Source organism: Hyaena hyaena, unplaced genomic scaffold (assembly GCF_003009895.1).
Source record: "Hyaena hyaena isolate Hyena2069 unplaced genomic scaffold, ASM300989v1 scaffold_162, whole genome shotgun sequence".
Classification (NCBI taxonomy): domain Eukaryota; kingdom Metazoa; phylum Chordata; class Mammalia; order Carnivora; family Hyaenidae; genus Hyaena; species Hyaena hyaena.
Genome location: NW_024080795.1, coordinates 2,247,004 through 2,264,756, shown reverse-complemented (window position 1 = coordinate 2,264,756; position 17,753 = coordinate 2,247,004). Strand labels below are relative to the sequence as shown.

At 39.7% G+C, this 17,753-nt stretch overlaps 1 protein-coding gene across 1 annotated transcript in view; it reads right to left on the bottom strand.

The window, feature by feature from the left end:
- Positions 1 to 8,878, bottom strand: part of MBNL3 (muscleblind like splicing regulator 3) — a 73,175-nt gene extending 64,297 nt beyond the window's left edge. The window contains exon 1 of the mRNA XM_039239857.1: positions 8,673 to 8,878. Coding sequence (XP_039095788.1) covers positions 8,673 to 8,849 — 177 coding nt within the window. The 5' untranslated portion in view covers positions 8,850 to 8,878. The remainder of the gene's footprint in view (positions 1 to 8,672) is intronic.
- Positions 8,879 to 17,753: the final 8,875 nt, after the last annotated feature.

Here is a 17,753-nt window from a genome sequence, read left to right as displayed (position 1 = left end):
TGGACGAATAAATTGCACCTATCAGTCTATCCCTTTACCTACCTACCTATATGACACTGAGGGAAGGGTAAGAAGGAAGGTATTGAAGTGCAAAAGATTCCTTAGTCTTACTTTCTTAGACTATAGAGAAAATGGTCAATTAGAGTCTCAACTTTTTTCCTCAGGATTCAAGTATGCAAACATTATATTTAATATCATAAAACATCTTTTATAAAGATTTTAGTTTCCCCTTGGAACTTAACGCTGTCTAAAAGGTTCTTGCTTTTCTTTCTTTCTTTCTTTCTTTCTTTCTTTCTTTCTTTCTTTCTTTCTTTCTTTCTTTCTTCTTTCTTTCTTTCTCTCTCTTGTTCTTCTTTTCCTTCCCTTTCTCTCTCTCACTCTTTCTTTCTTAATTAGAAGTAACATTTTTGTAAAAGAAAATGTAAAGGGATGCCTGGGTGGCTCAGTTGGTAAAGTGCCTGACTTCAGCTCAGGTCATGATCTTGCGGTGGTTCGTGAGTTCGAGCCTGGGTCGGGCTCTGTGCTGACAGCTCTGAGCTTGGAGCTGCTCCTGGTTCTGTGTCTCCCTCTCTCTCTGCCCCTCCCCTACTCTCTCTCTCTCTCTGTCTCAAAAATAATCATTAAAAAAAAAAGAAAAAGAAATGGTAAATAATGCAGATAGCACTAAAATACAAAGCGAGAGTCCTCTGGACTGCAGGTTGGGGAGAGAGGGTGGGTGGGGGAGTGCACTGTGATGGGGACAGCTGGAACCTATGGCTAAATCACAGCAGCTATGTGACTAGGGCTTATCAAAATGTCCCCATGCATAAATTGGCCACATCGAGCTGTCTTGCTTGACTGATCCTATCCTTTGCCTATTTTTCTAGGAAAATACCGTCAAATGTTTGTATTTATTTAATTTGTAAAGTTTGTTGTATATTAGAGACCTTTTTGTATGTCAAATTAGTTACATTTTCCCCCAAACTATTGTTTATCTTCTAACTTCTTGGTGTTTTCTGTCATTCAGCCATGATTTTTATTGTGTGGTCGGTTCCAATAATTCTTTGCTTTGATGTCTATGTCTCTGATAGCATACTTAGAAGATCTCCCCCACCCCCAGGGTTATCAAAGTGTTCACTTACACCTTCTTTGAGTACTGTCATGGTTGCACCTCATTTTTCATGTTTAAATTGCCAGGGCACCCAGAATTTACTTGGTGAACATAGGCATTTCTTGAGTGCTTATGATGAGCCAGGCTCTGTTCCAAGTGCCTTATGTGGATTGTCTTATTTGATTGCTCAGTAACTCCAGAGGTAGGTGCTAGTAGGTTCTTTGTTTTCACAGCTGAGGAAACTTAGGGACAGGAAGGTTGGGTACTTATTCAGGACCACACGGCTGGCAAAACCTGGTCCATCCAGTGGTAAAGTCCACCCAGGGTTGTGGTGAGGATTAGAGTCAGCAAGGGGGATGCTTTTGGAACATAGGAGGCATTCAATAGGAGATAAGGTTCATTAATATGATTGCATACTTCACATAAGCATCATTTCTGATGGCTGAATATTTGAAAAATGGTATCTCTTACATTAACTGTGTTTCTAAAATATTATTTTTTCACAGTTGTAAAAAGCCTTTGGAATTCCATGGAATGACTGAAGCCTTTTTTTCTTTTTAAAGAAAGTTGTCCTTGAAAGAAATTTTGAAAGGACATACATATTGAAGAGATTCATCAGGTAACAGAGTAATAGATTTGCTTTTTTAAAAGTCTTTGTTTCTGAGGCGCCTAGGTGGCTTGGTAGGTTAAGCATCCTACTCTTGATTTTGGCTCAGGTCATGATCTCACTGTTCGTGAGATTGAGTCCCGTGTTGGGCTCTGCGCGGACAGTGCCGAGCCTGCTTGGGATTCTATCTCTCCTCTCTCTGACCCTCCTCCCTCTCATGTGCACTCTCCCTCTCTAGAATAAAAAGTCTTTGTTTCTATATTAAAGTTTTATAGAAATGATGTTATTATTTTCTGACCAGAAAAATCACCCCAATAAGTGGCATAGTTTTTAAAAGTCTCTTAATGAGAAGTCAGGCAGTATCCAGATTTTTTGTTGGTTTGTTTTTTGGTACCCTGGGAAGAACATGGGGCTGGCAGGAGGGATAAGGAGAGGTTGCTTCTCCAGGATGGCTGGGGGAGGGTGTGAGGGAGTGAGGTCTATGAGGAGGTAGTGGGTAAGACAGAGTTTATAAGACATATATACAGTCATATAAAAGACGGAAAGACTGTACGGAAACACTTAGAAATGTTAACGATGATATCAGTGTAGTGGGGATGATGTTTACATTTTTTTTTACCTTTCATTACATTTTATTTTTATTATCTCCTTGTGTATGATTTTTAAGATTTCTTTTGTATTTTTATTCCTTTTCATAAAGATGGATAACTTTTAAAATCAGAGGAAATATTACTTATTTTGGAAACAAAGGCAGAACACCTGTTTCCCGATGCAGGAGGATCATAAGTTAGAGGTGGCTGGGGCACTGACTTCAGCACAAGGGTCACCCATCAGTAGCACATGACAGGTACACACACATCACAAAACTTCTTGGGCTTCTCATTCTCCAGTGTTCTGTCATTCTTGTGGTCCATCACTGCTTCTTTTTCAATCCTGCCCTTGGTCTATTTTCCCATCCATCCCCTTCTTAATTGACTGTAATTTAGAAATGCATTACCCATCACTTCTAAGATGGACACTCGTTCATATTAACAGCTTAGATATTAGCATGCCCCTTATAATCAATAGCATGTTGTAGGAGATGACAAATAAATGAAGAAATTTGTCAATTTGCACAAATGGAAAACTGATCACCTTACAGCAGAGAAACCCAGCAGACATCATGTCAAATGACTGAGGTTAACATAATGAGTGATAAGATACATCAACATCATGCACTCTCGGACATGCTGCACATCTTCCTTGTGCTTTTCTTGCCAAAAATGCATGAACTTAATCAAATTATGAGAAAGCATTTGACACACCCAAATTGAGAGGCATTCTACAAAATAACTGACCAGTACTCATCCAAAGTGTCAAGGTCATGAAAGATAAGGAGAGACTGAGGAACTGTCACAAATTGGCAGGGACTAAGGAGATCTGACAAGTAAGTGCAATGTGGGATCCTGGATAGGAATGTGGAGCAGAGAAATGCCACTGGGGGGAAACTGGTGAAATTCAAATAAGGTCTTTAGTTTCGTTAATAGTATTGTACTAGTGTTAATTTCCTGGTTTTGATGACTGGGCTATGTAAGGTATGTAAGTTGTTGACATTACCAGAAGCTGGGTGAAGGGTATGCAGGAACTCCTTGTACAATTTTTGTAACTTTTCTCGAAGCCTGAAATTATTTCAGAATAAAAACTTTAAAAAGTTAGGCTGAGCTAGCAATATGTACTTGTTTAGGTACTAATTATAACTCCATTTTTTTTTCAACAGAAGTGTTTAAAATGTCCAAAATAGCCTTCTACCTGCCTAAGTTACTGCCTTTTCAAGGTCAGTAGTACAGAAGGTAGAGATCCTTAAGTACAATGTTATTTTCCTTGAGTCTCATGGCAACAGGTGCTATCTATGTATCTTCGTAGTGGAGTCAGACCTCTCTGATCCACAGTTCTAAGTCTTGCATAATCCAGTGACCTTTGGGATTATGCTGCCAGGGGTCTTCTGCTCCCAGTAAGCTTTCCTTTAGCGTACAGGGATGAGGTCAATATTCAGTCAAATTTTCAACTAGTGAAAACTGCTTTGACTAGTGATACTGGTACAGAATATACAAGTAACTCAGGACCATCTGACCTACAAGGATGGACTCACATCCATATGCCCACACAACAGGTTTCGCTTGTCAAAACAGGATTATGCTTGTGATCATATGTGATGTTTGAAGACATAGCGTGTGGCTATTTTATGTGTGTTTTGCACTCAGTTCTCATATTCTGGGAATGTAGACGGGTTGACATGACTGTCATCTGACTATGCCTGCTGCTAAGGCCCTTGCCAGGAAATTTTTGTTACAAAATTACTCAAACAAGGGGAGTAGAGTGGGCAGATGTAATGGGTGTGGATCTACATAATGAAATAACAACAGCATTCGTATCCTTCCTGGATAATGGGTGGCCAATGTCACACTGTTTCAAGTATGGAAGGGAGAGTTCAAGACATCATTATGTTGTTCAAGCAGAATACATGAAGATAACAGTCCTGGTTATGGAAATAATCACAAAGATTCTAGTGTAATGCTTTTAGTGATGTTTTTGCATTAAATGTAAGGGACATTCACTGAAAGAATCAAGCTAGATTAATGACAACCTTTCATATCAAGAAATTGGCACAGAATGGGTTAAGCAATACTTTGAAGATATTTTGAAATAAATTGTGCCAAGCAGACTAGGCAATTGGGTATAAAACAGCTGTGTATCCACATGACATGAGACTCTTTTATGTAGCTGGAAATTAATCTATGGGCTGCACAGTCTAGATCTCTATCTGAAGATGGTACAACCTTCATCAGTGAACACTCAACACTCATGGAGTGATGGGCCCAGCACTTCAGCACAATGCACAATTAGCCATCAAGCTTGCCCTCCTTATTTTTACAATATTTCCTCATTATGAGGTGAGTATAGAACATTGTGTCTATTGTGCCCATTATGAAGGCAAAGAACCATCATCATCTGGTAGAGTGCCTAGTCCTAATGGAATCCTTACAAAAACACAACACAGGAAACCAAAAGCAGCAGCCTAAAACTCATCAAATGATTGCTTCAATTATTTAACCACTTATGGAAATAGAAACAGAGCACAGATGCATTTCAAAGGTGTTTCAATTATGCAAACTCAAGGAGGGTAGCAAATGTTGCAATAAACACTGAGGTATGTTGTTTGTGTATTATAGATATGATAGGCATACAGTCCACATAGGTCAATTACCCTCAACTTAGTATAGCGGTCATGCATATCATGGAGAAGGAATAATATAAAAGTGGAGAACCACAAAGCTTTTGTGCAGACATGGGACTGTGACAAATGTGTCATCTAAGTGGCAAATTAATTAATTGTTTGAAAGATTTTGTGTATTTGAAATAGTAAAGTTTTCATTAGGATTTGAAAATGTGAGGATTATGTAAATCATCTTCATCCTGTGTGATTGGTCATCAAGATATTAATATAATGCAAAAATTGCTTTAAAAACACTAGATGCAGTGAGTAGACACTGTATTTAAATAATTAAGTGGCTTATTACTATTCATTGTCCATTATCTATGTGGTCTCTGAATGAAACATTTTCCAAGATTTAAAGTGGTAGTGCAGTATGTGTTTTGTTAACAATCGCTTTGCTTATTATTTTTCCTCAAAATGTTTCCTTTATGGCACTCTTTAAGTGGGCCAACTGACCTGACATATACCAGTGATTAAGAGGATCACATATTTCCCTCCAACACACGTCTGGAAAGACAGAATTTGCAAAGCCTGCAAGGAACTCTCTATCAACGAGTAAACTAAAGAACAAAACAAAACAAAACAAAAAAATGGTAAGGAACTAAGAAGACACTTGTGGCAATTGGATTAGAGCATATCCATTTGGAACATGAGTTGGCAGTTTTCAAAAACAAGCCCTAACTAAAGAGAACTGCTCTGAAGAACTCCTAAAACAAACATCTTAGTGAATTGCGAGAAAATAATCTTTCATTTAATTCACTCTTAGAGTGATACATAAGTTCTCATTTATGTAACGTCATGGAATTTCCCTAGTAATCCTGGAAGTTCGGCAGAGATCAAGAAACTTAAGCCTTATCAGATTGAGTAGCTGAGGTCAGCCACAGCAGTGAGGCTGGGACCATACCCCAGGTCTCCTGAAACAACATATACATGCTGCCTAGTCTGTGCCAGACCCGTTAGGTGGACTGGATGGAAGATAGTTCCTTTCCCCGCCAAAACCAGCTCCATGCTCTTTTTTGGTTCAAGGCATTGCCTGGTAGTGCAGCAGGAGATTTAAATACTACATGAAATAATTATAGATGAAACTTGAATGATACCGAAGTGTAAAGAGAATGAGCTCTTTCATCACAATATGTGCTGCAAATATGACCAATTCAGACATTTTCAATGGTAAAAATTACTGCTTTTTTTTTTTAAATAAGTTTCCAGGGATACCTGGGTGGCTCAGTCGGTTGAGCCTCCCAGTCTTGATTTTGGCTCAGGTCATGATTTCATGCTTCCAGCACCAGTCGGGACAGCGTGGAGCCTGCTTGGGATTCTCTCATTCTCTCTCTGCCCCTCCCCTGCTCCCTCCCCCGCCAAAAACAAATAAACATTAAAAAAAAAAACAAGTTTCCATTCTTGAACTGTGAGGGTCTGCAACAAAAACTGGTGACCACAAAATAAGTTACAGTAACTAATTATGTAGGATGTCACTTGATAAAATGCTTTCTGCAGAAATGATCACATAAAAGAATATGTCTCTGTGAGCTGATGGAGCCATAAACAAAAATGCTAATGAGGTAAAACTGGTCATGATGAGGCTAAAACAATATCAAGAAATTGAAAAGGTTCTTATTAAGCTTAATTCATTTTGATGTATTTTGACAAAAAAAAATCTCAAAGGCTTTGTAGCGAATCTTATTCATTTAAACCGGGAATCTATTACCATTTTTTACTTTTATGCTTTAATGTAGGCATCTTTATCCTTAATTTAAAGATAACTATGAATAAAACATGAAAATCAGTGCATTCTCTTGTTCTCCAATCCTATATTTTCTATTCTACATAATATCTCATTGGCCCTCATATTTCATTTATACGCTAGTATGTAATGTTCAGGTTCGATGACCTTGGCAATAGGATATTCTTTTTTTTTTTAATATTTTTATTTATTTCTAGGAGAGAGAGAGACAGCGTGAGCAGGGGAGGGTCAGAGAGAGAGGGAGACACAGACTCTGAAACAGGCTCCAGGCTCTCAGCTGGCAGTCAGCACAGAGCCCGACGCGGGGCTCGAACCCACGAACCGCGAGATCATGACCTAAGCGAAAGTCGGACGCCTAACTGACTAAGCCACCCAGGCGCCCCGGCAACAGGATATTCTTAATAAAATGTCACAGTTCAGGAAGAAAATTAAGTGAACCTAGTTTGCTAACAATGTTTAAGTTAAAGGTTCCAAATATATTTGACTAAGAAACTTTGAAATGCTGGAGGGCGCTTGGCCAGCTCAGTGGTAGAGCATGTGACTCTTGGTCTCGTGGTTGTGAGTTCAAGGCCCACACTGCGCCCGGCCTAGAGCTTACTCAAAGGAGAATAAAAATATGAAATAAAACTACCAGTTATTTGGGGGACCTGATTGGCTCAGTAGGAAGATTTCAGGGCTGTGAGTTCAAGCCCCACATCAGGTGTAGAGATTACTAAAATAAATTTTAAATTTTCTTTATTTAATTTTTAAATAGTTTATTGTCAAGTTGGTTTCCATATAACACCCAGTGCTCATCCCAACAACACCCAGTGCTCTTCTCCATGCGCATCACCCCCAGCCCCCCACCCCCATCAGCACTCGGTTTGTTCTCAGCATTCAAGAGTCTCTCATGGTTTGCCTCTCTCTCTTTCCCCTACTATTTTTCCCCTTCTTCTCCCCCTTGTTCCTCTGTTAAGTTCCTCCTAATCCTCCTATACGTGCAAACATATGGTATCTGTCCTTCTCTGCCTGACTTAGTTCGCTCAGCATAACACCCTCAAGGTCCGTCCATGTTGCTACGCATGGCCAGATTTCATTCTTTCTCATTGCCATGTAGTATTCCATTGGATAGATAAACCACATCTTCTTGATCCATTGGTCAGTTGATGGACACTTAGGCTCTTTCCATGATTTGGCTATTGTTGAGAGTGCTGCTATGAACATTGGGGTACATGTGCCCCTATGCATCAGTATTCCTGTATCCCTCGGGTAAATTCCTAGGAGTGCTATTGCTGGTATTTACTTTCTTTTCTTTTCTTTTTTTTTTTTGAGACACAAGGAGAGACAGAGCACAAGTGGGAGAAGGGCAGAGAGAGAGGGAGACAGAATCTGAAGCACGCTCCAGGCTTTAAGTTGTCAGCACAGAGCCCAATGCGGGACTTGAACTCACAAACTGCGAGATCATGACCTGAGCTGAAGTCGGACGCCTCACTGACTTAGCCACCCAGGCACCCCATGATTACTAAAATAGATTTTAAAAGACATTTTCCTCCTGGATGGCAAGATTTTCACCTCATACTCTTTCAGTCTGACTTTACTTGTCTTCTGAAAGCTGACTGGCTCCTGCCAAGTATATTTGGTAACATAGGTCATAAGCTATAATTCAGTAAAGGGCTTCTTTAGGTTCTCTGAGAATTATGATCACTGTATTCAAAATTTAAACCATATACGAAGAAGTAAAAGTATGGTAAGGCTGCAATTTCTCACTCCTACAGAAATTCTTTAATTTTTTTTCCTTCAACTCTATCTTGATCAGTGGGCTTTAATGAGATGAGCTGTGATCTGGCTTAGTTCTACAAACACAAAGTCCACATACTGTCTTAAAAAACAAACAAAACTTATCACTTCTATGCTATTATTAACTTTAGTACTTTCAAAGCACATCACACAGACATCGATAAGTTTAAATTAATGTTATGTGCATGTAGAGGAGACTCACCTTTAAAGAATCAAAACATGCCACCACACGACCATTTTCCACGTGGCAAACTCTTGGCGGATGGGCAAACTTGCAGTCTGCATCAGCTCGAGAGCAGGTTCCTCTCTGAAATTCTCGGCAGACTTCTAAAGTCAGCCACTTGGTGTCACGAACCAGGGTGACATTGACAGCCGTCATATTGAGAGCAACGTTAAAATCAAGGGCACCCTCTCTTGGACAGTTTTACTGCTGTTTAAAGGTTCAAAATGAATTCAAGCTAAGTGTGAAGAGCTAACAGGCTGTTTTGGTGAAATGTGTCTTTGTTAGCACTTAGGTTTTCATTTAAGCCAAAATTTGGTCTAGTCAAACAAAGAGCCAATCACAAAATAAAACTTATATTGGAGTAAGTAGAAATCAAATTAGAGACCAACTCCTAAGAAGGCAACCAGAAAGGTAAAGATATTGAGTGTTTAATTTGTTCCTCTGCCGAAGTTCCTTCAAATAACTGGCAGAATTTCAAAAGAATTCTGTGCTCTCCGGTTGATGTTTTCAATTATTTGTGCACAAAGCATATGCTGCTGCCTGCCCTTCAATTTGCGGAATGGTCTCAGATCAAGGGGAGAAAACTTTTTCTTCCTATTTCTTGGATTTATTGATTAAGATTGGTAAGGATGTTAGGACTGTAAAAAAAAAAAATGCTGCAAAATCAGAAGGAGGGAAAGTGACTGTGAAAATGGAGAATCAAAGGGAAAAAAGAATGGGCACGTTGCTGAGCATGAACTACAAGCACACCAGGTTGGGAGAGGGACAGGTAGGGAGACGGGTTATAAAGAGACAGGTCTAGAGTGGAATCCAAGCAGTAGTTTTCAGAAAAGGCACTTTTCAGAAACCTGTAAGAAAACAAAAATAAAATTAGCTAATATAACACTTCTGTTTTAAGCTCTAGATTTGGAAAAGAAGTATGATAGCCTATTTAAAACAGGAAGCATCTAGGGGCACCTGGGTGTCTCAGTTGGTTAAGCATCTGACTTTGGCGCAGGTCATGATCTCCCAGTCTATGGGTTCGAGCCCTGCGTAGGGCTCTGTGCTGACAGCTCGGAACATGCAGCCTACTTCCGATTCTGTGTCTCCCTCCACTGCTTTCTCTCTCTCTCTCAAAAATAAACATTCAAAAAAAAAAAAAACCCAGGAAGCATCTAGATACTTCCAGTACAACATAGCACAGTCTGCTATTGTCAATAAAAAGAGCATTTCCCAGTGTAGAGTAAAAGGAGGCAGCCACATAGATTTGCCATTGAAATACAAGACTTGGCAAAACCCAACTTAAAAGGAAAAATCATGGTTTAATTCTGATCTGTTTGGGGGCAGAAATTCATTTGGGGGTTCACTGCACAGAAAATGCTAGAGCTGGACAGGACAGCCCCTTATGTGTGTCTCTAGTTTCCAGAAGCTACTAAAGACTTGTCATTATACTGGCTTTACTCTGGTCTGATTGAAAGCTTGATTATCTGCTCTCAAAAACTAGAACAGGAATTGCTAAGAAAATTTAAGTTGCTCTTAGAGGTAACTCTGTGTGTGTATTTGACATGTAATTGTTGGTGATCACATAAAATGCTCATGACATAACTCGCTGGACACCCACGGCAAAGTGGTAGGGGAGCGGATGGAACATGTAAAACATGCTTCAGATAAAGAAAAAAAATCTACTGAAGAGATGCTGGGTTGATGTTGTTTTTTTAAGTTTATTTATTTTGAGAGAGGCAGAGACAGCGCGAGTTGGTGAGGGGCAGAGAGAGAGTGGGAGAGAGAGAATCCCAAGCAGGCTCCACACTGTCGGCACAGAGCCCTATGCGGGGCTCTTGAACTCACGAACCTTGAGATCATGACCTGAGTCGAAACCAAGAGTTGAACGCTTAACTGACTGATCCACCCATGTGCCCGTGTTTTTTTTTTTTTCTTCCCCTGTGTATGTTCTATTAGTCCTTAGTTTCTTTAATGGGATATTGGAACAAATCAGAAGGAAGTTTCAGCATATACAACTGAGTGAGACAGAAAGCACGGTTCAGTCATACATCAAATCCTGTGCAGCTTTAAGGTTTGCAGTTTAACCCAGTGTCAACTAGCAACACTCGTCAGGAACTCAGCTGAGAGAGTAGATAAAAAGTTAATTTATTGGCATTATGTTGTGAACACATACTGAAATAAGAGGGATTTTGTAAAGTAAATGTAAGCTCTGAGTATCAGGCAAACCAGCTAATTGTCAACTTCATCCAAAAAGTAGAACTAAAGTTCTTGAAAACATTTAGTTTTTCGAACAATGTCTTTACAGAATCTGAATTTTCTGTTTGTCTTTCTGCGTTCAAGATGAAAGTCAATATTACCTAAGTTTTTAGATATCACGGGGAAATTAAGTATTTAGACAATCCATGCAAGCTTATCTGATCGTTCAAGGGCAAATGTGTTTCTCTGAGTCATTCTTCATGGAAACCTTTCTAAAATGTATTATACGTAGGGGCACCTGGGTGGCACAGTTGGTTAACATCTGACTCTTGATTCTGGCTCTGATCATGATCTCACGGTTGTGCCCCAAGTTGGGCTCCGTGTGGAGTGTGGAGCCTTCTTGACCTCTCTCCCTCTTCCTCTCCATCTGTCTCTCTCTCTCTCTCTCTCTCTCTCTCTGTCTGCTTCCCCCCAGTCACTCTCTATCAAAAATAAATAAACCTAAAAAAATAAAAATGTGTTATATGTAGCTTTGCCTTCTTATAAAATACTGAACATAATTTGACCTCTAGTCAAAGACTTGGGGTCATAAATATCCTAGAAAGTATTACAGTTTTTCTCCTTCACTGGCAGATTGTTAATTGTCACTTCTACTGTCACTTCTCTTTCTGCCACAGTATCTGCCATAGTGGATTGTCCAGTTCCCTTTTGGAAAACATAACAGCCAATCATGAATATTGAATAAGAGTTAGTTACTCACTGAATGTGGGCCTAAGGGTCAAAGTGCAGGGCTTTCGTGCAGAAAGTCTGTTACTGCTTTGGGGGCCCTTTTGCAATATGTTCCCTGTGGGATCATGTTCTAGAAGGTTAAGGTTGTCAGGCAAATGACCTCTAGGAAAATATTTACAATATTTAAAAAAAAAATTAGCCAGATGGAGGAAATGTTAATGAAAACCACAATGTGATACTGTTTCACATGTATTAGGATGACTATAATAAAAACAAGAAAAAATGGAGAAATTGGAACAATCATACATTACTGGTGGGAATGTAAAATAGTGCAGCTGTTGTGGCAAACAGTCTGGCAGCTCCTCAAAATGTTAAACAGTTATCATATAACTGTTACCATTTAACATATACCATACTTGGTATGTACAGTATACACAGCACATAATTGAAAGCAGGGTTTCAAAGCAGATATTTACACACTCGTGTTCCCAGCAGCACAATTCACCATAGTCAATAGGTGGAAATAATCCGAGTGTCTATTAACAGATAAAGTGGATACATAAAATATGTTATACCCACAAAAGAGAATATTATTCTGCCATTAGAAGGAAGGAAGTACTGCTACATACTACAACATAGGACATACCTTGAAAACATCATGTTAAGTGGAAGAAGCCAGTTGCCAAGGCCATATATTATGTGGTTCCATTTATATGAAATATCCCCAAGGCAAATCCACAGAGTCGGAAAGCAAATTAGTGGTTGTGAGGACTATGGGGAGAGGAGAAAGTGGGAGTAACTGCTTAATGGGCAGAGGGTCTCCTTGGGGGGGTGGTGAAAATATTCTGGAATGAGATAGTGGTAACAATTGCACAATTTTTAAATATGCTAAAACCCATTCACTAAATTGTACACTTTCAATGGGTAAATTGGATAGTATGTGAATTACCTATCAATAAACCTATTATATTAAAAAGAAGTCAAAGGAAAGATTATGACCAAAAAAAAAATAGCCTCATGAGTGATAGAATTGGCTACCCCCAATTCTCCTTAGATTCTCCTTTCTTAGATTCTCTTTAGACACAAATTCTAAGTAATGTTACTAGGTGGAATTTCCAGAGCAACTTAGTTTCCATACTGTAGTTGACTTAGTATATTACGGAAAGTACTCTGAAAGAGGATATCCTGTAAGTTTATAAGTTTATGTTTAAAAATAGATTCAAATTTAATCCTACAAGTAAATGATATAGGCTTCCTGAACACATTTGAAAGAAAAATAACCAAAAAGGTGTATGTGTACACACACACACACACACACACACACACACACACACACATTTTGCTCAGAACATAAACACTGAGGGTCTCCAGAGGTCCATCAAGTATAGAAACAGATAACAAATAATGAATTTGAATTCTGAACTTTTGGAAAAGAAAATGCAAACAGAAATTGGACTCTGGCCATGATTTTATGTAAGATGGGGCAATGGGAAAAGGAATCTTCTTCTTTTTTAAAAATGGCCTGTCACCTCGGAGGGGACCCTGGCCCGTTCTTCAAAACAGTCCTAACGAGCGCATGTCCTACTTCAGACTTGGAACTGGATTTGGAGATGGCACAGAAGTGAGGGGCAACAGCTAAAGCAAGTTTGATGGTGTGCTGAGAGAGAGCAGTTCTCTTGCATAGCTTGGCTCCACTGTCTGTGTATAAAAGATGGGGAGTGGGTCATTTCCCCCTGTATTTTATAGAAGATAAACTTTTTTTCGGGGATAATACAGCTTTATCTTCACTACCTTATCCTTGAGTAAGAGGAATAGGATTTTGCTTCTTTAAAAAATGTTTATTCATGTTTGAGAGACAGAGTGTGAGCAGGGGAGGGGCAGAGAGAGGGGGAGACACAGAATCCGAAACAGGCTCCAGGCTTTCAGAGCCTAATATGGGGTTTGAACCTGCCAACCATGAGATCATGACCTGAGCTGAAACCGGATGCCCAACTGACTGAGCACTCATGTGTAGGACACAAAGAGCTACCATTTCTTAGTGTTTGCTAGTTCACAAGTGCTTTTATTTCCTTGATCTTGGGAGCTCTAAAAAAATAATAGAAAGCAGGGGTGATCACCCAGGAATACCAATAAGAGAAATGAAGCCCAAAGATGTTAAACAACTTGTCTGCAGTTACAAAGCCTTAGGTGGTGGAGTCACAACTTGAGGCAAGATCTGACTTCAAATTTCATGCTTAGATCCCGGCAAAGAAATGTAGTAGAGATCGTTTCTTATTTCTTATCTTTCTTGAGGATCTTTCATTTTAATTTTTTTAGGGGGGCATGAATGGGGGAGAGAGCAGAGGGACTGAAAGACAGAGAGAGAGAGAGAGAGAGAGAGAGAGAGAGAGAGAGAGAGAGAGAGAGAGAGAGAGAGAGAGAGAGAGAGTCCCAAGCAGGCTTCACACTGTCAGCACAGAGCCTGATGCGGGGCTGGATCTCACAACTGTGAAATCATGACCTGAGCCAAAATCAAAAGTTGGACACTTAACTAGGACACCCAGGTGCCCCTCTCTTGGGAATCTTAAACAAGAAAACCAGTCATTTTTGTGTAGAACTTATGATTCCTTCTCAAAATTATGTTCATGTCTATTGTATCAACATCTTCTTAATTTTTATGAGTTGTGCTGCACCAACATTTATCCAGCATCTACTATGAGCAAGCCACTGTTCTAGATGTTGAACAGGATAAGGTCCAAGCTATCATGGAGCTTCCTACGCTCATTTAAATGGAGAAGAAACCCAAGGTGCCAAGAAGTGAAATGGTTGTGAGAGTTTATGAAGGGCTGGAGGTAGCCACTAAGTCTTCTGACTTCAGCATAGGCTTCTAATTCACCATCAATGGTACACCAAGCACTATGACTTAAGAGCACTCAAACACTACTACTGCATCAAAATGCATCCCCAAAAGGAAGACCTCAAAATTATACTGCTCTCTGGATTCCTCTTGGGGATGGTATTATGGTCGCATTTTACAGATGGGAGAAACAGAGGTAGAGGAAGAGGTATTAATTTCACTTGTACAACTTCCCATAGCTCGTAGGTGATCAAGCCATGGTTCAAACCCAGGCAGACTGAGTCCGGAGCCCCCTCTTAACTAGGTCACGATATTGTGCCTGTCTTATTGCAGATATCACATTTGTAAACATTCTTCTTCATTACGGGCCCTTAACTTTTCTCCCTTACTAAACTGTAAATTCCTTGAGGGTTGAGATCATGTCTTACTTAGTTCTGCTGGCCATGCAGCCTTCCCTGGGATTCCTATTTTGAAAGGTCAAAGAGTAAACAGGAATTTAACATTAGCCCTTCTGTTTACCATGCCGGCAAGCAAATTTTGTCAATTGAACACCCTCTAGGCTGGCTGAGCTTTGGCCACCTCTGTCGGTATCAAATCAATGGGACCTCTAAAGTGGAACATTTTCTCACAATTCTAGCTTTCAAATTGGGCTTCTGATATCCTGTTATCTAGAGCATTCGGTTTCCATCAAGAATGGTCTATTCCTGGTTATATGATTGTAGTAAGATCTTATCCTGGATTTAGAGTAAAAATTTGGGATACCCAACTGATTTATATTATCTTCGAAGAGTAGGTTAATCTTTGGCATGTTTTTGCCCAATAATCGGTGTGATGAAACTGAACTGGGAGTGGCGGATGGTGATTTCACTTGGATCCCCAGGAAGAAACATTCCCTACGTACTCTCCTTTGGAAATAAAAGAGTTCATTTTGACTGTTAATTAATGCTCATCTATGAGAATTCTAGAGGAGACATAAGGAAAGTATAAATGTTTTCACTTTATAATTATAGATACACTAGGTTCATTATTAAGTGCTTCATTTGAAAAAGTAGATTATAGCCTTTTAACAGATCCATACCTTCTCTTATGGAAGTTAGCTCTTATGGCGAAACAAAAGAAAGAAATACTTTGTATCTGATGGAACTGATGGAACTAGTAACATGTTCCAAAGCTGTTCGCAAGGCCATTTTTCCTGCACTTTCCTTGCCTTCTCCTCTCATTTCCCTTCCCTGCACAAGCCAGCGCAGAACATGAAATGTTGCCAAAGCCGGGTCCTGAAGATCACAAAGATACTATTTGGCACCTAAAGCAATATCTGAAGAGGCATTTCTTCCAATGCATTTTATCAACCTCCTGAATAAACAATGAAAACCATGTTTTCTTTCCTTCCATCTTAAGCTTTCCTTACATCTATGCTACCTCGGAATGTCTTGTGACCATTTATTTTGGCTCTACGAATATACGACACACCTGCCACACACTGCTTGAGTTGGCAAGTTGACAAGTTTGAAAAGCTTTCAAGCTTTCAATTTTGCTTCAAGTTTTATTTCCCTCACGTGTTTTGGTGAGTGGTCCACCAACACACGTTCTTTAAGGCATAGGAGTGTTCAGCACCGCAGAAGATTTCAGAGGCATCCTATGGAAAATGGAGTTTTCTGTACGAAAGAAAAGGCTGTGAAAATAAGGATATTTTGCCTATGTGCAAAACTTTTCATTAAGTTTTTAATTAAAAATTTAAAAACTTTAAAAAAAACTTTATTTATTTTTTTAAATACTTTATTGTCAAATTAGTTTCCACATAACACCCAGTGCTCATCCCCACAAGTGTCCTCCTCCATGCCCATCCCCCCTCCCCCCCACATCCATCCGTCCTCAGGTTTTGTCAGCATTCAAGAGTCTCTCATGGTTTGCCTCTCTCCCTTTCCCCCACCATTTCCGCCCTTCTTCTCCCCCTTGTTCCTCCGTCAAGTTCCTCCTAATCCTCCTATACGTGCAAACATATGATATTTGTCCTTCTCTGCCTGACTTATTTCGCTCAGCATAACACCCTCAAGGTCCATCCATGTTGCTACACATGGCCAGATTTCATTCTTTCTCATTGCCATGTAGGATTCCATGGTATAGATAAACCACATCTTCTTGATCCATTCATCTGTGGATGGACACTTAGGCTCTTTCCATGTTTTGGCTATTGTGGAGAGGGCTGCTATGAACATTGGGGTGCATGTGCTCCTATGCATCAGCATTTCTGTATCCCTTGGGTAAATTCCTAGCAGTGCTATTGCTGGGTCATAGGGGAGTTCTAGTGTTAGTTTCCTGAGGAACCTCCACACTGTTTTCCAGAGGAGCTGCACCAGTTTACATTCCCACCAACAGTGTAGGAGGGTGCCCGTTTCTCCACATCCTCGCCAGCATCTAGAGTTCTCTGATTTGCTCATTGTAGCCAATGTGACTGGTGTGAGGTGGTATCTCAGTGTGGTTTTGATTTGTATTTCCCTGATGAGGACACCCAGATGGCCAACAGACACATGAAACGATGCTCAGCATCCCTCCTCATCAGGGAAAAATTTAAAAACGTTTTTAATATTTACTTATTTTTGAAAGAGAAACAGAGCGTGAATGGGGGAGGGACAGAGAAAGAGAGGGAGACACAGAATCGGAAGCAGGCTCCAGGCTCTGAGCTGTCAGCACAGCACAGGGCTCAAACTTGTCAACCCTGAGATCATGACCTGAGCCAAAGTTGGATGCTTAACCAACTGAGCCACCCAGGTGCTCCCTCTTTTTTTTTTTTTTTTTTTTAATAAGGTATGCCTCTTTTCAATAATACATGAAATTATGAGAATTTACTAATAAATGCCATTTAAATAGTTTAAACAAATCCAATTTAATATAAATACACTAAAACATGGATTCTGAACACAGTTATTATTGAGCAACACTGGTTAATTTTTTGCTTGTGTTCATGGGACAGAAGTCCCAGGGACATTAAAAGTTCTTCCCTCATGAACTGGATTTGAACAATGGGAATATAACATATTTGGCAATTCAAGTTCTATAATGCTCAAGCATTTGAGATGAGTGAGATATAAAATGAGTCCTAAGACTGATGGCATTTAATTATATGCAGGATGATTTTGTTAAAGATTCATTCAAAAGATATTTATTGGGCATCTAATATGACCAGGCATGGATCTAGGTATTGGCTGGCCATGGATGGGGAGCAGAGGGACAGAAATAAACAACAACAACAACAAAACATATCCACTGTTCATTTTAACCATTTAAGAAATATTTAGGGGCGCCTGGGTGGCTCAGTC